Genomic DNA, 27,790 nt, shown 5'->3' with positions numbered 1-27,790 from the left:
CCTATGGCTATTAACAACTCGCTTTAATCTAAATAAAGGTTTAAGTTTATGTTTGATAGTGGTTGCATCCCCAGTTGCAAATAATTTTTAATTCAAAGTGAACTGCCCTGGTTCCCAAGCCAGAGCTTGGTTTCTTAAACATCCAGAACATAGCAAGGTAAGCAATGAGGCTGTAGAAAAATAAAATGATATATGACACTGGGTGGAAATGGTGACAGCTGTTCTAAACTAAATACAAATTATAGCTGATTCAAATAGAACAATTTGCACCTGAACTCTTACTGATCCAAGAAAACCTCATTTTTTAGGTAAACATCAATGATAAGATCAAAGATTTAACAAAGCTAAAGTTTTAAATCAAGTCTTAACAATATTCTTTGAATACGTTTTAAAATCTAACCATTTGTTCTAGAAAATATTATTTATGAGATTATATTCTACTGAAACGATGCCAGTTTTTCCAAAACCCTCTAAAACTAGGAGTATAGCAATTACACCAAGTTGTTGATTCTCCAAAAACATGAAGCACTTCAAATGCTTAGGGATTCAATCCTAACTGGAGGAGAGAAGATGCTTTTTTAACTGCAAATGAAGTCACAGAGAAGAACAGAGGTACCTCAGGAGCATGTTCATTTTATACAAGTGCTGCCTTTACTCAAAAACCTTAGAAATGATATTTGGGAGTTAAGAGGTACCAAATTCCATTTAAAAATGTTACCTAATACCTAAACACAAATAACCACCTTTATTAACATAGGAATAAGTTTGAGCCAATAGAGGGAAAATAAATGTAAACCAAGTTTATTTTGCTTTTTAAGTAGTGTTCTTAAAGCACTACAGCTTGGTAAACAATGTAAATTAGTATAAGTCATCTCAAAAGCCAGAGTTTTGTTTTGTTTGTTTTTTAATGAGTTGTTAAAAAGATGCAGCCTATTCTAACAGGATAAATATTTTTAACCATTTCACTTCGAGTTAATGAAGGCTCACAAATGAGCAACACTCCTCATTGAGGAAAACAAAAAGCTGTTGTCGACAAGCGACAGCACACACACACAAAAACAAAAAGAACTGTGTAAAAATAACTAACTGTGTTCCCATATTTTTTGAAGTTGCTTTACAATGGGATGATATGCACATGATCTTGCTGCAAACTTGCCATACAGACTTGTAATACATGTAGTCTAGACAAACGATTCAGTCCAAGAGGTGCTAACTCCAGACAATGCAGCACTATAATCCTTTTAACAATGCAATTTGTTTTACTCATTATCTTTTCTTCTAGACTGAAATACAGGCTAGAAAGAAAATGCTCCCTAATTAAAAATGGGTATTGTTTACAGGAAAAATTGTATAATTTTGCATTAGAATTTACAAGTATATGTTCAAATTGAATTTGCCTCCTCCCCCCATCCCAGCCACAAAATGGGCATGAAGTAAAATTTTAAAAAATGCCTTAATTTTCAACTTCATGCAAACTAAATAAAGATGACCAAAACAAAAGCTTAAACAATGGAAGGATATTTCACAGAAAATTTCTTATACAAAAAACACATAAGAAAAAGGGCCACTAGGTGACATTTTAATTTACAAATTGGCATCATTTTGGTCGACAAATATCCAGATGCTGTTTTCATCTGCTAACAAGAGTTGCAGAAGAAAAGAAAAAAAGAAGTAAAGGAAAAAAAAAAAAACCCAAGAAAAACCCAGCATGACTTCCGATTTTAATCACACATTTCTTCTGGAATTTCATGTGGATTAAGGATGCCAGGGACAGACATTTGAAGTTTATGTTTCTCTTCCTGAGCCTGTCGAAGGGCTGTTTCTCTTTCTTCCAAAAAGAGATCAGATGTATCTTCACCTGCAAACTCCTGTGAAAAAAGAGTTGAAATGTCAGCACAATGAACTTGAATTTGGAAAAAGACTTGCATTTGGAAAGAAAGAAAATTGTAGATAAGCACTTCCCTGCTTAAACAAGTGATAATTTATTCATCAATTGTTGAGTTGAAATTATACATAATTGAATTAAAATCAAAGGTGTTATTTGGGGGGGAAGATTATAAAGAGATAGTGTAATAGCATATATAAAATACACTTCATAAGAAATAATATTAAGATGTTCCTTCTTGTCGTGAGCTGTGGTGTAGGTTGCAGACGCGGCTCGGATCCCGTGTTGCTGTGGCCCTAGCGTAGGCTTGGCAGCTACAGCTCCGATTCGACCCCTAGCCTGGGAACCTCCACATGCCGTGGGAGCGGCCCAAAGAAATAGCAAAAAGACAAAAAAAAAAAAAAAAGAAAAAAAAGATGTTCCTTCTAAGGCTAATGATGATCACATTTAACTATATAATTATTGTCCTCATAATTGCATTTTACACAATTTTCATCCTTTACACACTATCTATGAATTTTAAAAAACTAAATACACATATAAATAATATATGTATATAAATACTTTCTTGTAATCAGTCTCAAAATAGTAAGAAAACTCAAGGCTGAACAGATTTGAAATGTTTGGGGGATCTTTTAGAAGATATAAATGTCTACACTGCAACACTGTGACCGAATCCATAGATTTTTTTAAAGGAGTGGAATAGGAGAACGAAACAATGGTAGTTTCTTTGGGATTTTTATACCCGTTTGTAAGGAACAGTACTTATGGGGAACTTTGATAATAGCAGATAGCCTACTTTTCTTTCTGTAACTACTTCCTAGACCATGTGTATATTTGAAGTCAATTCTAGATACAACAGGCGTTCCCACCATGGCGCAGTGGTTTACAACCCAACTAGGAACCATGAGGTTGCCGGTTTGATCCCTGGCCTTGCTCAGTGTGTTAAGGATCCAGCTGTTGCCGTGAGCTGTGGTGTAGGCTGGAGACACAGCTTGGACCCCGCGTTGCTGTGGCTCTGGCGTAAGCCAGCGGCTACAGCTCCAATTAGACCCCTAGCCTGAGAACCTCCATATGCCATGGGAGCGACCCTAGAAAAGGCAAAAAGACCAAAAAAAAAATCTAGATGCAACAATCTAACCATATTTTACTCAATACTTATGCAACAGTAAATAAAATACATACTTTTATTTGTACCAGAAAATCCCTCAGATGTTCCTTGAATGCCGGAATATCCTGATTTAAGCTGAAAAGTCCTGTCACGAAGAGCTTTACTTGAGCACTGCAAGTCAAGACACAATGATTAAATAACTGCTTTTTTAAAAAAAACTTATAAATTTAAGGTTATTAAAAACTGTATTTACTCTTGTAGATGAGGGAATGCAGATTTAAGAAGATTAGCCACGTATTCCTGAATAAACATTTGGTTGTTTACTGGATTTCCAGGATTTAATGGTGTACTAATTTTTCCTTCTTCGACCAAATTAAACATATATGCAAGGATAGATGCATGCATTGTCAGACCTGTTGATAGGAAGGACATCATTAACCCCAAACTGCAAAAACAACCAGAACACTTAATGTTTTTATGACTTTAATAAATTCTTACCAGCAGTATGTGAGGTGTCTGTGACAACAGAAAAGATGTGCTGAAGAATATCACAAAAATAAGTCTGATAGAAACTCTGAGCTGCAGCTTCTTCTTGTGCAACATTTTGTAAGAGTGTAAAAAGGATCTGTAAGCCTAAAATACATACAATGCCAAAATTACTACATAATGACAACATTCATAAAAAGATTTCATCTATTAATTCTTTTAAAGCCCATTCTCAGGTCTTTTTTTGGTAATGACTAACATTATTTGTATGTATTATATTGAATCAGTAATGAATGTAATTAAACTAGAATCAATGACTGCTTACTTAAGACTATAAGCTAGCCATTACCACCTTGCCATTGTTTCTGAAGGTTTAGATGCTCCTCTCTACATCCACCCCCAAAGCAGCACAACTGAGTAAGATTTTTCTATTAACATAAACCAATTACTATTTAAAAGTAAAACAAACAAATCCCCCTGCTAGAAATAGTTTTCTTGCTTTATTCTTAGCTGACTCTTAGTGCCACAGAGGAAAAGCATATGGGTAAAGGGAAACACTGGTGAGGACATGGATATGTGATGCTCTCCTTGTCTTGAATCTTACGCACATCTCCTCATAACTCAGTTCTGCCAATGGACTCACTCTAGAACAGATGGATTTAACTGTTTATAGGACTTATTCCACATATGTGTGCAACTGATGCACTCAAACAAGTGAAGTGATACCTACTTATCTACGACTATCTGTAGCTTGGTAGGCAAATACATAAAGAATACTGTTCCCATGTATTTACCTGTATCTGCTACATTCCTCATAGTATGTTTGAAAGCCCATATAATGGAATCCAAAACAAGTTTAAATTGTGCAGGTGGAATAGCCAGGAATGCTGGGAAACAATGAGAATTGACAGCCTGAAGCAGCAAGAAAAAGTTCGTTCTGTGTTCAGGATATTCTTCGAAGTCCTAAAAAGAAGTGGTGGGAACAAAGGAAAGTTTCAATGCCTCAATTATGGAAGGGGAAAAATAAGTCCTAATTCAGTATAAATGTTTGGAGTTTTTAGTGGATCCCATAAGATGTATGGCCTGCTGAAAAAGCAAACCCAAAGACAACAGAATTCCCCTCTCGAGTAAGACAAAATTACTATTTATTATACCAATCACTTCCCAAAACAAAGGAATACAAGGTCATTTAATTATAAAGAGAACTCATCAAAAGCCACATAAGAGGAGTTCCCATTGTGACTCAGCGGTAACAAACCTGAACAGTATCCATGAGGATGCAGGTTCTATCCCTGGCCTTGCCCAGTGGGTTAAGGATCTGGCCTTGCTGTGAACTGTGGTGTAGGTCGCAAATGTGGCTCAGATCCAGCCTTGGTGAGCACACAGGCCAGTAGTTGAGCCATAGGGTGGGAAAGAGTGTGGCCCTTAAAAGACCAAAAAAAAAAAAGCAGCCACCTAAGAACCACACACATTTTCTAGTAACTTTGACACAATCACTACCAACTTTTTTTTTCTTTTTAGGGCCAACCTGTGGCATATGGAAATTCCCAGGCTAGGGTTGAATTTGGGCATCTGAGATCTATACCACAGCTCGCGGCAACACCAGATCCTTAACCCACTGAGCAAGGCCAGGGATAGAACCCACATCCTCATGGATACTAGTTGGGTTCTTAACCCAACTCAGCCACAATAGCAATTCCATCACTACCAATTTTTTTTTTTTTGTCTTTTTGCCATTTCTAGGGCCGCTCCCACGGCATATGGAGGTTCCCAGGCTAGGGGTCTAATCAGAGGTGTAGCCGCCAGCCTACACCAGAGCCACAGCAACGCAGGATCCGAGCCAAGTCTGCGACCTACACCACAGCTCACAGCAACACCGGATCGTTAACCCACTGAGCAAGGGCAGGGACCGAACCCGCAACCTCATGGTTCCTAGTCAGATTTGTTAACCACTGAGCCACGACGGGAACTCCCACGACGGGACCAATTTTAATGACCTTGAGACCACTGTACAGATTAGAAAATTGTTACCTACTGCATAAGTGTATAGATTTACATGTACCTTTTCTTCCTCTTGGTTAATACATTTCCCCATTCCTTATAAGGATATACTATACTTATAAAAACTAAAAATGTAAACCTGCCTGTTTATTTCAACAAATACAACTAAAGCCAATTTTTCAATAAATGCAAGTTGCTATTTGAACAATCTCAAATGTACCTTGCTATTATAATTTCTCGTACATTAAAAAATGCAGGTCACATACCTTATTTATCATATTCAATGTGCATTCAAAAACAGCATCAAATATTTGAGGTATTTCAGCTGTTATATGTCCTCCTAACTTGTTGACAATAATAGCCATAGTACTGAGCACTTCTGGTTCTCTAGCAGCTGGGACATTTCTCTGATAATCAATGAGAACGGCATCCAACAGAGGAGGAACAAAATTTTCAGCTACCTGTTAAAAAAAGGAAAAACAAAACAAAAAATTTTCAACATTAATTTAGGCACTTGTTAACTCTTATTAAGCAGCTAGGTCAATATCATCTCTAATGTAGGTTGAGTATCTGCTGAAAACTGCTAACTCCTATACTTTAAGTTTAATGTATTAAAACTTTCTACCAAGAGATCATGATAGTCTGAGGGGGCCATAGACAATGTAGTTTAAATCTGTTAATTATTAAAGGAAACTGAGGCCTCAAATCAAGTGACTAGCTCTAATGCAGCAGGACCAGGATTCTAAGGTACTGTGTATGAGGGATGGTTAACTTCAAAGTAGAGACCCACCACTTACTCTCAATAAACAGTCTTATTAAGGCGTAACTTTCATGTTTTTAATAGGTTCTCCATTAAGATGTTTAACAATAAATACAACCAATGTTTCCGTTAACTAAAGATTACTGGTTAGTAGTGTCCCACTATGCAAAACAGGTCTAATAAGATTTTAACAAGCAAAAAATTATTGTCCTTTTACCCATTTGGTTTCTTTTAAAACTAGTTCTTACTTATTTTTCTTGATCTTCAAGTCTGAGACATGCTTAATGTACAGCACTGTATAACTTTACTTACAATTTTCTTATATAATACACAGCAATGTTAGTTCTATTTTAAAAAACTTTTTTTTTTAAAGTGCTGCACTGCAGCATATGGCAGTTTCCAGACCAGAGGTTGAACTGGAGCTACAGCTGCCAGCCTACACCACAGCCACAGCAAAGGAGGGGCTGAACCGAGTCTGCCACCTACATACACCACAACTCATGGCAATGCCAGATCCTTAACCCACTGAGCGGGGCCAGGGACTGAACCCCCATCGTCATGGGTACTAATCAGGTTTGCTAACACTGGGCCACAAGAGAACTCCTCAGCAATGTTAGTTTTACTTATCGTTTTTGTACATCACATCCTTAGTTCTTATTTATATTAAAGTTTCATCTTTTGACTACCTTCATTCAATTCTCCCTACCCCATCCCTCTCCTCTGGTAACCACAAATCTGATCTCTTTTTCTGAATTTGTTGTATGTTTGTTGCTAATGTTAACTCCTGTTACACAGCATAGTGATTTGAGACATCTCATATCTGTGACTCATTTATTTTTTAATTAGAGGTTTGAACTTTTTAAGTTTTGTGGGTTTTTTTTTTTTTTGTCTTTTTAGAGCTGCACCCTAAGAGGTTCCCAGGCCAAGGGTCCAATGAGAGCTATAGCTGCCAGCCTATGCCAGAGCCACAGCAACATGGGATCTGAGCCAAGTCTGCGACCTACACCACAGGTCACAGCAACACCAAATCCTTAACGCAATGAGCGAGGCCAGGGATCGAACCCACAATCTCATGCTTCCTAGTCGGACTGTTTCTACTGCACCACGACGTGAACTCCAGAAGTTTGTACTTCATAATCTACCTCACCTATTTCTTTCTTCCTCTACCCTCAAGTATCTACTCTTAATACTGAAATTATTTACCTGTAAACTGGATCTTTTAATTCAGTCTCAAAACTCAAACCTTAGTTGTAAAATAAGACCTTTCTTGTTATTAACACTAATACTTCTGAAATTACTGCCCAAATTTTTATAAATTATGAACTTCTCAATCCCTTCAGTTCATCCTATTTTTTACTTTCCAATTTTTTTTGTCTTTTGTCATTTTAGGGCTGCACTTTCGGCACATGGACATTCCCAGGCTAGGGGTCTAATCGGAGCTACAGCTACCAGCCTACGCCAGGGCCACCGCAATGCCAGATCTGAGCCGCGTCTGTGACCATACCACATCTCACAGCAACGCCGGGTCCTTAACCCACTGCGTGAAGCCAGGGATCAAACCTGGTTCCTAGTTGGATTCCTTAACCACTGAGCCATGACAGTAACCCCTACTTTCCAATTTTAAGTTAAGTTCTAATCTCATAATGCACCTTTAAAACCTTTTGGTATTTAAGGTTGATACCTTAAGAATTTCCTAAAAATTTTCCCTATAAATAGGAACAATATTGAAATTCCAAAATTATGAAATAAATGGCATACTTATCAATAGTATTTCCACACAAAAGTGATAAACAGAATAAAATTTTTGTAATGTTCAATGGATCAAGAGAATGTAAGGTGGAACAACAGAACAGTAGTTCCTGCTGTGGCACAATGGGTTCAGCAGCGTGTCTGTTAGCGCCAGGATGCAGGTTTGATCCCTGGCTCCACACAAGTGGGTTAAACGATCCAGCATTGCCACACCTGTAACACTGGTCACAACTGTGGCTCGGATCTGATACCTGGCCCAGTAATCCCATATGCCACAAGGTGCTCAAAAAACCCCATAAATCACATTTCCACCTAGCTGAGACATATGGAACTGGTTTAGTTTCTAAAAACCATTTAAGACTAACAGGAATAAGAGAGCAAAAGAGACTCTGAAACCTTTAACTGGTTGATTATCCCCACTTAAGAAGCAAACTAATGACAGCTTTGCAAATTGCTCTCAAAATTAAGAGGAAAACAAAAAATTTCACCTGAACTCCATCTATGGAAAAATAAAAACAACTCAGCTATCTTGTTACATCACCACCCCTTACCCCACTAACAGCAATTTCTCTGGGAAGATGGTATTTTTGCTATTTTTTCCCTTGTCTTTTTAGGGCTGTAATCGTGGCATATAGAAATTCCTGGGCTAGAGGTCTAACTGGAGCTGTACCTGCTTGCCCATACCATAGCACAGCAATGCCAGATCTGAGCTGCATCTGAACCCATACCACAACATGCAGCAACATGGGATCCTTTAACCCACTGAGCAAGGAAGGCCAAGGATTGAACCCCCATCCTCAAGGATACTAGTTGGATTCTTATCCATGGAGCCACAGTAGGAACTCCCCATCTTGCTACTTTAATGTACTTAGACTCCAATAAAATAAAATGTTATAAAATAATCCTAAATAAAAACATCGAAATTACCTTTAAAATAGTTAAATGCATACAGAGATATATGCACATTCCAGAGAATGCAGCGTTAACTTTACAAACAAAAGGCCCATCTCACTTACCATCTGTGGATCATTGGACCGGCTCACCCAACCAGATATTAACTTTAAAGTTTCCCTTTTTACTGTTCGCATACTTCTAATCAATGGTTGCTTTGTAACCATCTCACCTAAAAAACATAATCAAGTGGAATCCAACTTGACAACTAAAATTCTATATTGGCAGTTATGTACTTCAGATATTAATTCTCATTTACTATTAGAAAACAAAGACAAGAGTACAAAGATAGGTATCCTGGGAAAATAAACTAAGATTAATTTTTTAAGTGAAAGGGGTATGTGACTGGTTATAAACAACTGCCTAAAAACATGGGAGGGATTAATTAAAATCTGTGAGAAGTGCTGAATGCTTATGCTAAGGCAATGAATATGAATATATAACTGACTTGTTACTACTCTATCACTCCGTAAGAATTCAGAGTCCTTTACCATTAGCCTGGATAGCTGCAGAAATATTTTCACTGAGGCACTTGTATACATTAAGCATATCTAAATAAATTCTCCCAAGCTGAATCACAAAGGGGTGTCCAACCGCTTTGCAGGCTCTCACATTTGTTTTCAATATGCTACCAAGTTGCTTGACTGTTTCAGGATCTTTAAGTATGTCCACATTCTGTGAAGGACAAAAAAACAACTCCACTTACCACATGAAAATTATCTTTGTAGCTAAAGCAAAAAACATTACCTGCCTTATTCCAAACCATTGTCACATTTATAACCTTAAGCGGTGAAACGAATGCAAGACTTTATCACTAAGAATAGACCCTTAATTTTCCATCAAAACAGAGTAAAAATACACTACAATTGTTTCAATGTGCAAAAAACATATGTAAAAGAAGTTATGGATCAGATACAGAGATGTCAAAGGTACTAAATTTACTACTTGGTAAATAATCTTTTATTAAATTCCATAACAACTTTTAAAAGAAGTCATAAAACTTACTTTGGTTGCTTGCTGGATTATGCTATCCCAAACTTGATTAGGAAGTAGCATGTATTTTTCTATCAAATGTTCTTGTACTGTTTGGTCTGTCTGTGCACCAATCATGTACCCCACAGCTTCATAAAATGTATGGACCTATGTTAAAAGGCAGACAGTTTACTTTCATGCATCTAATAAGGAAGGCCACAAACATACTATATATGTGTGTGTGTATACACGCAAAAAAATATGTATTTAATAAACTTTTTGTTACAGTGTCAGAAATAATTTATATTAAGTAAAAAGCAGCCCAACAAACTTTTGGTTGAACTTCTGTCTCAATATAAAAACCAGAGATACTTGAAAACTGAATCTAATAACGGCTTTCCTTCTACTCCCACTAATGAATTCTCATAAAAACAGTAGTTACTGGAGTTCCCATCATGGCTCAACGGAAACGAACCTGACTAGCATTCAGGAGGATGGAGGATCAATTCTCGGCCCTGCTCAGTCTGTTAAGGATCTGGCGCTGCAGTGAGCTGTAGTGTAGGTTGCAGACGCAGCTCACATCTGGCGTTGCTGTGGCTGTGGCTTAGACTGGCAGCTATAGCTCCAATTCACCTCTAGCTGGGAACCTCCATATGCCATGGGTTCAGCCCTAAAAAGACAAAAACAAAACAAACAAAATATTAGTTACTTTCCAAGAAAAATATGCTTTGTGCTTCACATACCTGTTGTGGCTGAAGATCACAAATTATAGTGTTAATGTTGTTCAAGATCTCATCAATAAATGGCATTACTTCTCCAACCTGAACCTGAACAAAATGCCTGCGGCATTTCTGAGCTATTTTAATGAAAGTATCACAAGCCATGTCCTGGACTCCATCATGGGTCTCTAACAAAACAAGAACAATTACCAAAATTTTTTTCAAAAAAACTGTTTTATTCAGCAAAAATAAATAGAATATATTAAATAAGATTTACCATGCATGAATTCAAAAAGCTTGTTAACTACTGTCTTCAAAAATTTCCAGTGAGCTCTTAAAAATCGTGGATATTGACCTACTATATACATGATATTTGATGCAATAATAGCTTTATTATCTTTGCCTCTTTTCTGTTCACATAATCCTAATAGATCCTGTAAAATAAGACAAAGTCCAGTCATTTGTAACAAAGCACACTTATCTAATGGTTCCAGTACACACACTCCTCTTGCCTACCTTTATAACAGTGACAAGAAATCGTTTTTCATCCTCTTCATGCATTGCTCCACTAATGGAGCCTATTGCCCAACACAATGTATTCAAATTTTTCCATGACCACTCTGTACCATTCACTTGATTGTGAAGCTTCTCAGTCATTATTCTTTCTGTATCTGCATAATCCAGATGAGTAAGATAAACTACAAGAAAGCAAAAAAGTTATAGAAGCCTCAAAACTCAAAACCTGATGAGCAAAAAGATTTTTACTAAGAATAGCACACAAATATGATGGCTATTAATACATTTAGAACCTAAGCATGCCATACTTCCTAAAAAGTATTTCTATCCCAGAACAGAATTACAAAGATAAAGATTTAATTAACAGCATTTATTAACTTACCTAATGTTTCTCTCATATTCTTATATAAATTTATGGAATCTGTATCCTTCATGAATTCTCTTACAACTTCTCCCTGATCATTTTCTACAACCAATACTTCCTCTGGCTTAGCCATTCGACTAACCATCAATAAACGGACCTGTTTAACAACATACAAGAAAAAAAACCTGTTAGATCTCTGAAAACAGCTACATAAATAATTCCTACTATGGCACAGTGGGTTAAAAATCTGACCATAGGAGTTCTCGTAGTGGCTCAGTGGTTACAAACCTGACTAGTATCCATGAAGACACGGGTTTGATCCCTGGCCTTAATCAGTGGGTTAATGATCCAATGCTGCTGTAAGCTGTGGTGTGAATCATAGATGTGGCTCAGATCCAGCGCTGCTGTGGCTGGCAGCTACAGCTCTAATTCAACCCCTAGCCTGGGAACCTCCATCTTCCATATGCAATGGGTGTGGCCCTAAGAAGCTAAATAAATAAATAAATCTGACCACAGTGGCTCAGGTTCAAACCCTGGCCCGGGGCAGTGGGTTGAAGGGTCTGGAAGGGTCTGGTGTTGCCACAGGTGCTGCGTAGGTCACAGTTATGGCTTGGATTTCATGCTTGGCAGGGGACTTCTGGCTTGGGAACTTCCGTATGGTTTGGGTACAGCCATAAAACAAAACAATACAGAAACCCAGACTCATCAAATGAAGCCCCCACTCCCTGAAAAACAATTAACACCAACATACCAAACAAAACTATTCCCACAATATTAAAATATAACCATACTTAAAATGTAATTCTACAATGACTTTCAGTCTTTATTTATCATGGATAAAAATTAAGTTTTGTTTTCAGTGTTTCATTTGCATTGCCAATACTCACAAGTGGTGCTTGGATAGACTTAGCCAAAAAATTAAAGTCAGTATTTGCATTTAAGTCCTTGAAAATCACAGGAAGCACACTCGAAAACATATTTTATTGTTACCTTGGATAATACAGGCAAATACAGCTGTCTTCTGGGAGGAACATCAAAATGTTGACTTCCAGATAGCAATGGAGAGGCAGATGTTGAGAATGGGCTCTCTCTATAGAGTTCAGCTGCCAGATGATTCCAGTACTCAAGACAAATCTTAAAGATTTCAGTTTCCTCTACTTCAGACACCAATAACATATAATGAAGGGCCTACACAGAACAAAACCATTAAAACAAACCTTTATTAACCAATCTCAAACTGCTTTCCATTTGCTATGTTAAAATTCATGCTGTGGAGTTTCCACTGAGCCTCAGCAGTAACGAACCTGACTAGTACCCATGAGGACACAGGTTTGATCCTTGGCCTCACTAAGTGGGTTAAAAGATCTGGTATTGTACAGTGTAGGTCACAGAGTAGACTCAGATCTGGCGTGGCAATAGCTGTGGCTGACAGCTGCAACCGTGACTGGATCCCTAGCCTGGTAACTTCCATTTGATGCAGGTATGGCCCTAAAAAGACAAAAATAATAAAGTTGTATTTTGTACAGCTTCGAGTTTCATTATTCATCAGACAGCATAAATTACCCAGGAGTAAATTATGCTTTCTTCTGACATGTCCTAGAATACTTCAAGAATCTTATATATTGTAAAAAAAGTATGAATATTAGAAAACATTTGGTATAGATAAAAAGGCATGTTCTGGAATTCCCACTATGGGTTGGATTCAATTCCTGGCCCAGGAACTTTCATATGCTGCTGGTGCACCCCCCCAAAAAAGAAAGAAAGATAGAAAAAAAGGTGAAATACTGGTGGTACATGCTATAACATGCTAACTGAAAGAAACCAGTAACAAAAGACCATATATTAGGATTTCATTTATATGAAAGGTTCAGAATAGGTAATCTACTGAGACCTAAAGAAAATGAGTAGTTGCTAGGGACTTGAAGGAGAACAAAATGAGGGAGGGACTATTTCAATGGACATATTACCTTTTGTCAATGATGAAAATATTTTGGAATAAATATGGTTGATAACACTGTGAATATACTAAATGACACTGAATCACACAATTTTAAATGGATAGTTTTATGATATGTGAATTACACCATAATTTTAAAATGTCTTTAGACTTTTCATCTGCACACCTTTAAGGAATTTAATTTTCATTATAGATTATTGATTTGGCATTAAACACCACAAAATCAGGAAACTAAGTTTTTAACTACAATTGAGAATTGGCAACATGTACTCATAATGCACAAACAAGTAATAGGTAAGAAGATACGTCAAAAGACACATGAAGTTTAGAAGAAAGGCATGCTTTTAAGTGTTAATTATGCACAGATTTTCACAAGCCAAAAGCTTCACAGAGCCTACCTCCATGAGTGTTTCCCTGAGATTTAATCTTTTTTCTATAAGTTGACCGTGTTCTTTAAGAAAGGTACAGAGAAACAAACTGAGATTTTGAATAAAGTTCTGTTCATCATCCTTTCCATTTGAGTATGCAAGCCGAATATTGGTATTTAAAGGAAGCATCTGTAAGTTTAAATATGCATCATAAGCCTTCATGTTAAAAACAACAAAGACACCGCATTTAAGCTGTAAGATTCCATCTCCTCTCACTACACACAGGGAATTAAATGGTTTAATTTAATTGGTGTATTATACCCATTTTGGTACCCTTTGTCCTAGCTTTTGGGTTTTTTTGATGTTGCAAAGATTTCCTCAAACATTACCCTTTTGAGTTTTGCCTGTATCAGTTTTCCCACATTTGTGTTATTAAGAAATATAAGAATATTCAATTGATTCAGATTATAAACATACGCAATATTCTGATTAACCTTCTAGATAACTTCACATATACCTAGTCAAACTGGGATTGAATCCCTTCATTTAAGAGATGTAGTATGGTCAGGAGTTCCCACTGTGGCGCAGCAGAAACAAATCCAACTAGGAACCATGAGGTCGGAAGGTTTGATCCCTGACCTCGCTCATTGGGTTATGGACCTCGTGTTGCCGTGAGCTGTGGTGTAGGTTGCAGACACAGCTCGGATCCTGCGTTGCTGTAGCTATTGCTATGGCAGGCAGCTGTAGCTTCAACTGGTACCCTAGCCTGAGAAAATCCACATGCTGCGGACCTAAAAAAGAAAAAAAAAAAAAAATCTAGCTTACCCTTCCATAATAAATATTCATTCCCATTACAGCTGATCTGTTTACAGTTATGTTGTGATGAAAGGTGATGTGGGTTCATTTCTAACCCAACTTTTTCTAAGGCTGTTTTCAAGAGTGTTGCATTACCTGTTTTAGCTGCATCATTGTCAGTGTAAATAGTGTTACAAACTGTTCCTCATACTGGCTTACACTCACACCAGCAATCTCCGTGAGGCACTTCAGAGAGACATTTCGAAACATTGGAACATTCAGGAACTATTTAAAAAAAAAAAAAGCCCAGGGGGAGGGCGCATAAAATTAAATAGTCTCAAGCACTTGAAATTAATAATTAAAAGAAATAATAAAAGATTTAAAGATCAGAAAACTAGACGAAAAAAATCATAAATAGATGATAAGGGTTTTGGTACATATCTTTTACGCAAATTTCCTTATTCACCCAACTGACAGTAAATGCTTTAGGAGCAAACTGTGCTTTCTTTTGATGTGTCCTTAGGTATCTGAAAAGCCCAAAGTTGCTTAGAAACTTTCCCCAAGTGATCTACTATAATACACTTAAGGACATCATGTTTTCTGTGTAATCTTAAAAAATTATGATTGTTTAGAATTTAGGAGATGAGCCATATATATATATACCTAGGATTAGTGAAGGTGTGAGAAAAACTAGTTTTTACATTTTATTGTTGAGAAGGCGTATTTATTGAATTGAGAAGTACCTAAATGTCTGACCTTACCTGCAGTACTGTAGACAATAGCAAACAATTTTAAATAAATTGTAGCAATAAAATGGTGGCTTCAGTATATTAAATTCATATTAGAATAGAATATGACCTTATCATGCCCTGAGAGTTACAAAGCCCCAAATTTAAGTTATAATAGTCTGCTTTTGTAAGGTCTTGGTTAAATACATAATTTATTCATCATATCTGATTAGAAAACACCTGAAAATATAACAGGTTAGTAATTGATTGTCTCTGGATGAATGATTATATAAGATTTTTATATATAGGCATTAAATGCTACTACTTTAAAATTATCAGAAAAAAACACATTTTCCATTTCATAGAAATATCCCTTAGCTTACCTCACTGTGACATATATAATCAACTAAAATAAAGGCAAACTAAATTCATTATTAGTTGTTCACATGGAGAGTGCGCATGGTACAGGTGGCAGAATCCTGAGATTTTGACACTGTTTTAAAGAATGACTAGCTGAAATTATAGAAAATTTCCTCATTTTAGAAACAACATTGACTATGGCTAGGAATGTAGAACGGTTTTTCTATATAAAATAAGAAAATACACACAACTATCTAGTAAAAAATGTAACTGAAATATACCACCATACCTTATAAATTAATGTGCTGATTAACTTGGTCTCAAAAATATATCCAAGTGGAATCCAGTTAAGAAATCTGAGCAATGTTTCCAAAGTTGCATGTACAAGTGGAGCATTTTGGGAATTTTCCTACAATAAAAATACACTTGTAAATCATATTCTCATGTATGATCATTATTTTTAAAAATGAAATTAAAAGCACTTACCATCACAAACTGACACAGCTGAAAAATTTGTGAGAATTCATTGCACATGCTAAAAAATGAAAGTGATCCATTTAGAAGACACAGAAATAAAAATACTGTGATTACTTACATACTAACATAATTGGCAGCCTGGACATTAAAAAATTTAATTACTTCTATTTACAAAGTTATTAAAACTATGTTTGTAGTATCACTCTTAAAACTCACCTAAAGAGCATTAATTTTGTGGTTTTTTTTTTTGAGGTATGGGTTTTTTTGTCATCCTTATTCCATCTGAATAATTTCAATCAATTCAGTCTTTTAAATCAAGATAGGAGACAGAAAATTCTCCGAAATAAGGAGTGGTATTAGATAGATATACCCCAATCCTAAAATGTATCTATACATCAAATCAAAGGAAAAAATTCTAAATTCTGAAGCTAGTTTCAATACATAAAGATAATACTTCTCTTCCTTAATGACTAAACACATTTTATTACTATGTTGAAGAAAATAAAATTTGACATGTTCCTAGCGTTAACTATTGGGGAAGTGACAAAATGCAGAATAGAAAGATTCACTAGACATTTGGACACACGTAATTTCCTTGGACCTTAATTAACTAGACACCTTATAAAACAGATTCCGAAAAGGTTCTTGGGAAGTCTTACCCTATACTACACCCCTTCCACGTGACATGTATAAAGCTAATTTGCTGTAATACCACATATACTTTTTAGGCCTTCATATTTAGAGTATTAGACCACTCCTTTACCTTTTTTTTTTCTTCTGTCTCTTTAGGGCCATACTCACCGCATATGGAGGTTCCCAGGCTAGGGGTCGAATTGGAGCTGTAGCTGCCTGCCTACACCACAGCCATAGCAGCTCCAGATTCAAGCCACGCCTGCAACCTACACCACAGCTCCTGGCAATGCCAGAAACCCAACTCGAGTGAGGCCAGGGATTGAACCTGTGTCCTCCTCATAGATACTAGTCAGATTCGTTTCTGCTGAGCCGAGACAGGAACTTCCTCACTTTACCACTATTTAAATTATTACTCAAGAAGAACTGGAAATGTGCTAGTTTTCAACAATCATAGTTTCATAAAAATTTATAATCTACATCCGAATGCCTTGGAATTGTTAGAAAAATTACTTTAAAATTCTAATTGGCAGCCTGGCCAATTATATATATAAACAAGTACTTGCCTGTCTTTTAAATGCTTAGCTTTCACTTGGGTTATCTGTCCACTAGAGAAATCAAATACTTCTTCACTCAAGAGTTTCAGAATCACCATATTATTCTGACAGAGACTTTCACTGGTCCTACTTGCTCCAACAATGTCACTGATAAAAGTTGGCCAGTGTTTTGGCCATTCTTGTTTCAATATCTAAAATAAGACAGGAAAAGTTAATTTCATTTTTCAATGGCAAATAAGACAAACTTCATAGACACTGTGATACCAGAAGCTGGAGCAAATACCAACCATCTTTGGTTTTCTCCCTTCTCTTACAGTAAGACAGGAAATGTGCTACTCTCCATATAATACACTGAGTAGAAAGTACAACACTGATAAAGTTCTTTGTCTCAAAAGCCCCATTCCTCCTCTCAATTATCCTGACTGCTCTAATCTGGCTCTAAAGTGTATCTGTCAGACATGTGCAAATTATCCTAGGAGACTCAAAGATCAAACTCTATGTGATAAAAAGGTGATGGGCAGGGAAATATAGTAGGGTTTGGATATATAAACTCTGAAGAAAAGCAGCATTCCCAATGGGGACAGAATCATCTTTGACCAAAGGCTTAATAGATTTTAAGGTCTGTACGGCTTATTTTGTACACTAGGGATTTCCAATCCAGATATTCTATAATAGTACCTGTTACTAAGAGGTAAGCAAATTAACCTCTTCGTACTCTTTCTTTTCCCATGCAGGGACAGGTTTACAACAAAAAGTCCTCAGTATAAAAGCCAGCAGAACTTAGTAAAAATCCAAGTGTTGGGGAAAACCCAATGTTCCTATAACTTATTTTACAGAAAATTCTATCTTTCTCATATATCAATTAATGTTCTCAGAACTTTTTGAACATATTTTGAAAGATACGTAAATATAAAATTCCTAAAGTTAAACATATAGAAAGGTTTTTTTAAAAATGCCAAATATAGAGATCAATTAAAGGGATGCTTGGATTCAAAGGAAATTTTAAATAAGCTTGAGACTGCTGACATGGAAAAGAAACATCCAATGTGAGACACATGAGAACTTTTTTTAACCAGTCCAATACATATTGGAGCCAAATAAGTCAAAGGTTTATTGTATTTGGGGTTTCTTACACAGAACAGTACCAGATTTAAATGCCAGACAGTAAGATAACCATTGTAGTTATTGTGTACATGACTATCACTACTCTGGCAGGATCGGAGTTATTCAATACGGTAAGTTAGAATCTTTTGTTCAACTAATCTGCCTGAAACATTTTAATTCTTCTCAGGGAAACAGTGTACCAAGTAAAAACTTACCTGAACAAGAATCATATTTAATTTCCCGATATATACCTTTTCCTTCTAAGAAAAGAAAAAAGATAGATTAGATGAGGACCTACAACAGATAACAATAACAACAAATGTAGGCAATCCCCCTCACCCTCTGCTGAGAGAAAAAAAAAATGACTGCAGATCTACTGAAAATGATTATGCATACATACATGTGTGTCTGCATGTCTGTGACAGAAGCAGGTTTAAATTGAAGATCCAATATTTACATGATTTTACACTGTGGCAATAATCTCCAAAAAAGCTCTTACCTCTACACAAGTTGGGTCAGATGACGTCTTGATAATGAGGCCAACAACATATTTTTTTATTCCTATTAAAAAAAATTATTCAACACTTTTATAGCATGCTAATAAATCTTCAGGAACCAAAAGAACTGCGGGTTGGGAGGGCAGAATAAAATCCCATCACCAATTACGGCATTTTTGAAAAATGCCAATTAGTTTAGTGTACCACTCCTTTAAATTTTAATTTCTGTTAAGTTTAACAATTACAAATTATTGTCTTCTATGACTCTTTAGTGCTAGATAGTCAAGAACACTACGCTGTGATTTTTTAATTTAAGAAAAAAAAAAAAAGAAGCCACAAGGGACTAATGTGTTCATTTAAGTAAATATATACATTTTCCTTGTGGGTTATAACTACAAAACCCCTGAAGATATATAAAACTTTGTGAGCACTGAAAGAAGCTTACATAAAGCTTTTGTAAAACACTGTACAGTATAATGTACTTTAGTTAAAAATACTTTAATAGTATAAACTACCTTTTAAACAGTTAAGACTTCATGCCTTTGATTTTAATTTGTATCTTTCAGAATGTACCGAGCATATACTACAAGTCCCCTTAAAATTTAATTTCTTGTGGTACACTTGTACTAACATACCCTAAGGGTCTGAAGTAGGATTCCCTAATCCAACAAATTAATTATAATAACAATAAAAAATAAAGACTACTCTCACATTTAATAATTTAGGCTTTGCCATCAAAATCAATTGACTTTGAAGATTTCAAATTTTCAGAGCTATATAAACTTTGGAAATACAGGTAAGAGTTTCTGAAACTGGATATCCCAAGTCTCATCCAACAAATCTACAACACTGGACTCAGTATCCACTGAAAAAGAAATATGCTAAGGATACTAAGAATTAGAAGGAAATAGAGTCAACTTGAGGGCAACAAAACACGTATTTGACTGTAATCTTTGAGCTGAAGTACTGAATTCACACTTTCAATCTATGGCTCCTTTTCACTGGTACATAAAAATAATCACTATTAATTATGGTGAAACTGTACATTTCCTATTTAACGTCCCAAATTAAAAAAAAAAAACTTTTAGTATTAATTACAAAAAGTTTCCTAATTGCAGAATAATTTAATGCAACAAAGTCATACAATAAGCGTTATTTATCAACTGAAAATGTAATGTTATGTATTAACAATATGCACAACATAAGAATCATTTAAAAGAAACTACCTGTCAGGTGCCAAAAATTTAACTGTTACATACCAACACATACAACCCAATGAAAACTAGTTATTGCTATTTTTAAAGATCTACATTAGCCAAAGACCATGGAACTAATTGCTAAAGACAATATTCATGAATGAATGGTAAAACAAATGGGCAAAACTTTCAGAAGAAATGCATTATCTGCATAGTCTTAAATGATCTTCCCAAGATATTTATCACATTCAAAGTGAAAAATAGTAATTTTGTAAATGGAAAAGTAGCTAGCACCAACCTAACTAATAAAGGTCAATAATAAATGAATAATTAAACACACTGACATCATATACCCTGGTTTGGTGGACTGAGGACACATCTGTGTGGTATTCCTGTCCCAAAATATGGAATCTCAGTCTAATTATGAGAAAACAAAAAACAAACCTAAATTGAAATACACTAAAAAATAACCAGAACTCATCAAAAGTATCAAATACATACCACGCAGGAATTAAAAACTGTCACAGATTAAGAAAAATAAAGAGATACAACTAAATAAAGTGAAGAACAGGAAAAGGACGTTACAGAGAAAACTTGTGAAATCTAAATTAAGGTCTAGGAGTTCCCATTGTGGCACAGCAGAAACGAATCTGACTGGGAACCATGAGGTTGCAGGTTCAATCCCTGACCTCACTCAGTAGATTAAGGATCTGGTATTGCTGTGAGCTGTGGCTGTGGCCTGTAGCTGCAGCTCTGATTAGATCCCTGGCCTGGGAACCTCCATATGCAGTGGGTGCAGCCCTAAAATGCAAAATTAATTAGTGTCTATAATTCAGTTAGTAGTACTGAACCAATGTTCATTTTCTGGTTGTGATAATTTTATTACAGCTGTATAAGTTAACAGTGTGGACTAAAAGCTGTAAGTATATTTTGTACTTTTGGGGGACAATGTTTCTGTAGTTTAAAATTATTTACTTTTTTAAATAAGAGGCAGAAGTTCCCTTATTTCGATCCCTGGCCTCTACTCAGTGGGTTAAGTAAGGATCCAGTGTTGCCATGTGCTGTGGTATAGGTCGCAGACTAGGCTCGGATCCCACATTGCTATGGCTCTGGTGTAGGCCAGCAGCTGTAGCTCTGATTCAACCCCTAGCCTGGGAAGGTCTATATGCCACAGGTGGTGGCCCTAGAAACCAAAAAAAAAAAAAAAAAAGTTTAATTAAAAAAATAAATAAATAAAAATAAAAAATAAAAATAAATAAATAAAAATAAAAAGAGGCATTGTGGATATAGCCCAAGTACAATCAAGTCTAGATTCAATATTAAAAAAAAAAAGACCACAGGAACCAGTTTTATTTTACTAAATTTCCTAAATTATACAATTTAGTTAGGGTAACCCAGTCAATATGCCCTCAATATCCATTAGATCTGGTATTGCTGATCCTTCTGTTCTCTGCACATACAAATTACTATCATTATGGTGCTACAAAATTAAGGAAAAGGGCCATTCTAAACAATCAAAAAAGCATCCCTCTAAAATCTAAATACAAGCAAAACAATTTAAACCAAAACCAAAAATACAGCCTACTCTCTCAGATTAAATGACTGATAATAACAAATAAGAGATTCAGTATATGTTTTCTTCTAAATCTGTCATAAGGGACCAAAGTAAACTATAATCCCTGCCTCCAGTTCAGTGATTCTGGAGGCTCTTCTCAGCTGTGGAGAATAAAACAGGATCAGGAATTCCCTTGTTGGACTGCAGGTTAAGGATCTCAGGTTGTCACTGCAGCAGCTCTGGTTGCTGCTATGGCTTGGGTTCTATCCCTGGCCCAAGAACTTCCACGTGCTGTAGGTATGCTCCCCCCACACACACATGCAATAACGCACCCAACTAGTATCCGTGAAGTTGCTGGTTCGATCCCTGGCTCTGCTCAGTGGGTTAAGGATCCAGCATTGCCGTGAGCTGGACACAGCTCGGATCTGGCATTTCTGTGGTTGTGGCTGGCAGCTGAGACTCTGATTTGACCCCTAGCCTGAGAACCTCTTCATATGCTGCAGATAGGCCCTACATTAAAAAAAGAAAAAAGAAAGGAGCAGAAACAGATCCTTCAATTCTTCTGTTATCAATTAAATAAATACCTTCTCCCTCTTTTGAGAGGCTTCTGACACTTACCTCTAGATGGAGCAAAGGGTAAAAGATGAAAACAGGAGAAATGTAAAATAAGGAGTCAGAAAAAGATAAGGATCTCAGAGACAATAAAGTCTCAATATAGTATCACTCTACAATGCCCAGTACTTCCATCCATTCAAAGCAATGAAACTATATATATATATAGTTTCTGATTAAGTACTGCTACTCATAAAAGCATAAAAGTGTCTGTCTAATCTCCTGCTGCATAGAAAGTTTATTTAAGTACCATGTGACTTGCTTCCCAAATTCCTTTACCATAAATTTAACAGATAAAAGCAGCTCAACTGAGATCTATTTTCTAATTGTGAACTGTACCTTTAAAAAGAAACGGTGCCATCCATATCAAGGTAGAAAGTCAAATGTTTACAAGTAGTAGAGAAAGAAAGCTCAGCTTCTGAGCTTTAGCAGAAAACTATTATGAGTCCTTTTTTTTTGGCTGCCCTGTGGTATATGGAGTTCCTGTGCCAGGGATCAGATCCAAGCTGCAGTTCTGACCGATGCAACACCTGTGACAACTACGGATCCTTCAACCCACTGTACTGGGCCAGGGATCGAACATGTGTCCTGGTGATGCAGAGCTACCACCAATCCCATTGTGCTACAGTGGGAATTCCAAAACTATGAGTTTTGACCAAAAATACTAGAAAAAAATACTCAAGAAATAGTAAACAATAGAAATTCCTATTGTGGCACAATAGGAACACATCCGACTGGCAACCATGAGATTACAGGTTTGTTCCCTGGCCTCGATTGGTGGGTTAGGGACCGGTGTTGCCATGAGCTGTGGTGTAAGCTGCAGACACAGCTTGGATCCTATGTTGCTGTTGCTGTGATGTAGGCTGGCAGCTGTAGCTCAAATTCAACTACTACCCTGGGAATCTCCATGTGCCTGGGTGCAAACCTAAAAAGCATTATAGGGGAAAAAAAGAAAAAAAAGAAACAAATACTGAATAATGACAAAAATTTAAAAATAAAGTTTGTATACTTTAGACAAGCGCAATTATGCTCTTATATAGTTACTTTGTCAAGTTTTTCAAAGGATCCTTTCAATGATCTAGCATACTTATAATTCACAGCCCTCCACTCCATTCTTCTAAACAATAATTTCACCTGCAAAGTTAAAAAAATAAACCTTCAAATTTGTTACTGCAAAGTATTACTTTTTGAAATTCCCAGTGTGGCACAGCAGGTTAAGGAAGGATCTGGAGTTGCCTCAGATCAGGCAGAGGTTGCAGCTGCAGCTTGGACTCAATACCTGGCCCAGGAACTTCCCTATGTCAATGGGTGCGACCATAAAAGGGAAGGGGAAGGGAAGGGAGGGAAAGGAAAGGAAAGAGAGTTTTTTAAAAAGGACCAGCCACGTATAACTTCTTGAAAAAAAGGTACTCTAGTATAAAAATGCCTAACTAGGCACTAGAAAGCAGTTTATGGCACTTAAATCTTTCATATCCAAAAGTCCATGCATTTTCAGAGTTCCCGTTATGGCTCAGGGGTAATGAATCCAACTAATACCCATGAGGCTGATGGTTCGATCCCTGGCTTCACAGTGGGTTAAAAATATGGTGTTGCTGTGAACTGTGGTATATGCTGACAGCTGCAGCTACAGTTGGACCCCTGGCCTAGGAACTTCCATATTCAATTTCAAGAAAAAAAGTCTTTGAGAGTCCATATCTTTCTTTTTTAAAGGTTGCACATGGGGCATATGGAAGTTCCCAGGGTAGGGGGTCAAATTTGGAGCTGTAACTGCCAGCTTATACCACAGCCATGACAGATCTTATCTTGTATATAAGTTCATTCTTATCATTTTTTAGAGATTCCACATATAAGTGATATCAAATGATTATGTCTTTTTTATTTTTTGTCTTTTTGCCTTTTCTAGGGCCACTCCCACAGCATATGGAGGTTCCCAGGCTAGGGGTCCAATCGGAGCTGTAGCTGCCGGCCTATGCCAGAGCCACAGGAACGTGGGATCTGAGCTGAGTCTGCCACCCACACCACAGCTCATGGCAACACCAGATCCTTAACCCACTGAGCAAGGCCAGGGATCGAACCCACAACCTCATGGTTCCGAGTCAGATTCGTTAACCACTGAGTCACAACGGGAACTCTGATTATTTGTCTTTTTTATTTCACTTATGATATGATAATCTATTATAGGGCCGTACATGTCACTACAAATGGCAGTATTTCTTTTAAATGGCTAAGTAACATTCCATTTTGTGTGTGTATGTGCATATATATATATATAAAATATTACATACAATCACCACCCACCGCCTTTAATAAAATCTATATGTGGTTCCTATCTCTTAGGTGGATGTCAGGTAAGGAACAGGCATTTAAGTGAAGACTTCTTATGGAAGTTCCATGGAATTAGAAACTTTGGAGGGACCAAGCTGTCACTACCTTAACCAGAAGTGGTGGGGGAACTCCTGTCGTTGCTCAGGGGAAATGAATCTGAGTAGTATCCATGAGGACACAGGTTTGATCCCTGGTGTTGCTCAGCGGGTTAGGAATCTGTCATTGTCCTGAAGTGTGGGGTAGGTCGTAGACACAGCTCGGACCCAGTGTTGCTGTGGCGTAGGCTGGCAACTACAGCTCGATTCGACACCTCACCTGGGAACCTCCATGTGCCGTGGGTGCGGCCCTAAACACACACACGCACACACAAAAGTGGTGGGAAAATAGTTTCTGTCAATTATGTATATGATGCTGAATATAATGTAAAAGAACATCTTGAAAAATATTACATTATATAAAAGGTAAATTTAATAAGCATTACCTTCACTTTATTACCCTGTCATGGTATAAAACTGGCAAATATAGGGAGTTCCCGTCGTGGCACAGTGGTTAACGAATCCGACTAGGAACCATGAGGTTGCGGGTTCGGTCCCTGCCCTTGCTCAGTGGGTTAACGATCCGGCGTTGCCATGAGCTGTGGTGTAGGTTGCAGACGCGGCTCGGATCCTGCGTTGCTGTGGCTCTGGCGTAGGCTGGCAGCTACAGCTCCGATTCGACCCCTAGCCTGGGAACCTCCATATGCCGCAAGAGCGGCCCAAGAAATAGCAAAAAGACAAAAAAATAAAATAAAAAAAAATAAAAATAAAAACTGGCAAATATACATAAATATGAGTGCCTATCAAATCTGATATTAAACTGATATTTTAAACAATACATTGGGGGTGGGGGAGGAATTCCTCCACTAATTTGCTTAAGAGTCCAAACACTTACATTTTCTTTTCAAAATAAGCAACAAAGGAAACCATCGCTGTTCAACAGGGAATAACACTATCAACCTAAACATGCATGTAAAGAGGGTGTGAAGGATACTCAATAGTGTTAATAATTACAGAAATTCAAATTAAAACCACAGAGCGAAGACATATATATGTTAGAGTGGCTAGAATTAAACACTGACCATACCAAACTTTTGTGAGGCTAAGAAGCGTATGAGAATGTCAAAATGACACAACCATTTTGGAAAAAAGTTGAGCAGTTAAACACACAGCTAGCATATGATCTAGACATTCCACTCCTAGCTAATCAAATAAGTGATAGAAAGCAGACTGGGGCTAGGGAGGTAGAGAGACAAAGATGAAGGTCTTGAGTGTAGTGGTTTCACAAATGTATGCATGCGTCAAACTATCAAATTATATACCTTAACACATGCAGTTTACTGTGTATGTCAAATACATCTCAAAAAATTTTAAAAAGGGCAAACACAGATAACTTTTAAGAGGCAGTACTGCTTAAAGGCAACATGTTAAACCCATGATATTCTGTACGATGGGAAATTTTAAGCATGGGAATGACCCGATTAGTTCTGCTTTTAAAATACCATGCTAAATCCTTTGTAGTGAATGTAAGTGGGTGTCAAAGAGCCCAGTAAGGATGCTACTGAAGAAATTCCAAGGCAACTTGAGACTGTTATACGGTTATTCAATGAAATGGAGAAAAATCAGAGTATTTTTATGGAAGAAGACTGTCAACACACATTTATCCATAGTCAGCACCTAGATATGAAGGTCTTTACACACATTATCTCTTACATCATATTCCAATAACCATTCAGGACAATCAAGAAAGTATGAATGTGGTTTTATCTCTTTGAACTATTTTCTTCATAAATTTACCACTCTTTTCAGTGCCAGCAAGTTTTTAATACGGCTCATGAAATGTAATGATCTGTAAACCACATGCCTTAACAGATTAAAACATAATCCTTTGGTTTAAGTCAAAAATAGATTTCCTTAAAAATAGTTTTTCAGTAAAAGACAAAGGAGCCCCCCCCCCCAACTTCTTTATGGTTTGAATTTTTTAAACCAAGAACAAAAATTATTTTTTAAAAGGCAGGCAGGCTACCTGGATAATTAAAGTTGATGTGTATTGCACACAAAGACAGAATCAATGCCACTGACGGTCCTAGTGTACCTTTAACTACTTCAGTGACTAGAACCCACTCCCTATTTGGAAATTATTCTACTCCATACATTAAAATGTCTCCTTTATCTTTCTTAAAAAATACTGTCTGGGGAGTTCCCGTCATGGCTCAGTGGTTAACGAATCCGACTAGGAACCATGAGGTTGTGGGTTCGATCCCTGGCCTTGCTCAGTGGGTTAAGGATCCAGCTTTGCCGTGAGCTGTGGTATAGGTTGCAGACGTGGCTCGGATCCTGCGTTGCTGTGGCTGTGGTGTAGGCCAGTGGCTGCAGCTCCGATTGGACCCCCTAGCCTAGGAACCTCCATATGCTGCTGGTGCGGCCTAGAAAAGGCAAAAAGACATAAATAAATAAATAAAAATATCGTCTGCGAGTTCCCTGGTGGCCTAGCAGTTAAGGATTAGGCGTCATCACTGCTATGGCTCAGGTTCAATCTCTGGCCTAGGAACTTTCACACACATACACAGACACACACGGTCTTGACCTAAAGTAAATCACCTATGCAAATATTCACCTCAAAAATTAACCTCAAAGATATCAATTATATAAATACACATAACTTATAAATATAAAAAGCAAAAATTCTGAGAAAATCATTAGGCTCTTAAAGTAGAGCTATGAATTCCAAATAGGGAATAGATGCTAGTCACTTAAATAATTAAATAATAAGCAATTCATTAACTGAATAATTATATACTGAACACCTATATATCAAAGAATAAGAGTGCAATAAAGACATCTTCTGATCCCCAACACCTATAAGCTTACATACTGGGGAAAAGAGAAAGAGTGAGAAAAACAGTGATAGTCAAGTGGGATAAAGGTTATAGTGGGTAGGGGTGGCCAAATAGAAACATTTTTCTGACCTGAAATAAAATGGTAAAAACCCGAACAATGCAATAAATTTTGTATTACATAAAGCTAAATTCGTTTAAAAAATGATTATGAAGGCTATATCTCCCTTGCTTTATTTTAGT

General features: G+C 36.8%; 1 protein-coding gene across 4 annotated transcripts in view; it reads right to left on the bottom strand.

Moving 5' to 3' along the window:
- Positions 1–785: 785 nt before the first annotated feature.
- Positions 786–27,790, bottom strand: part of XPO1 (exportin 1) — a 44,596-nt gene continuing 17,591 nt past the window's right edge. For 3 of the 4 annotated variants that reach the window (XM_047781992.1, XM_047781995.1, XM_047781994.1), the window contains 21 exons: positions 18,990–19,051; positions 18,706–18,750; positions 17,396–17,577; positions 16,209–16,257; positions 16,012–16,131; positions 14,791–14,919; positions 13,870–14,028; positions 12,505–12,702; positions 11,533–11,671; positions 11,151–11,332; positions 10,912–11,068; positions 10,659–10,822; positions 9,949–10,083; positions 9,435–9,618; positions 9,009–9,115; positions 5,750–5,944; positions 4,277–4,445; positions 3,495–3,629; positions 3,250–3,409; positions 3,071–3,167; positions 786–1,868 (listed from right to left, as the gene is read on the bottom strand). In XM_047781992.1, coding sequence (XP_047637948.1) covers positions 1,722–1,868; positions 3,071–3,167; positions 3,250–3,409; positions 3,495–3,629; positions 4,277–4,445; positions 5,750–5,944; positions 9,009–9,115; positions 9,435–9,618; positions 9,949–10,083; positions 10,659–10,822; positions 10,912–11,068; positions 11,151–11,332; positions 11,533–11,671; positions 12,505–12,702; positions 13,870–14,028; positions 14,791–14,919; positions 16,012–16,131; positions 16,209–16,257; positions 17,396–17,577; positions 18,706–18,750; positions 18,990–19,051 — 2,915 coding nt within the window. In that variant the 3' untranslated portion in view covers positions 786–1,721. The remainder of the gene's footprint in view (positions 1,869–3,070; positions 3,168–3,249; positions 3,410–3,494; positions 3,630–4,276; positions 4,446–5,749; positions 5,945–9,008; positions 9,116–9,434; positions 9,619–9,948; positions 10,084–10,658; positions 10,823–10,911; positions 11,069–11,150; positions 11,333–11,532; positions 11,672–12,504; positions 12,703–13,869; positions 14,029–14,790; positions 14,920–16,011; positions 16,132–16,208; positions 16,258–17,395; positions 17,578–18,705; positions 18,751–18,989; positions 19,052–27,790) is intronic. The other variant, XM_047781993.1, reaches the window with a different exon arrangement.

The sequence above is a fragment of the Phacochoerus africanus genome, chromosome 5, assembly GCF_016906955.1.
Source record: "Phacochoerus africanus isolate WHEZ1 chromosome 5, ROS_Pafr_v1, whole genome shotgun sequence".
Classification (NCBI taxonomy): Eukaryota; Metazoa; Chordata; class Mammalia; order Artiodactyla; family Suidae; genus Phacochoerus; species Phacochoerus africanus.
The sequence above is the reverse complement of the archived record's forward strand: the minus strand, read 5'-3'. Positions and strand labels throughout refer to the sequence as shown.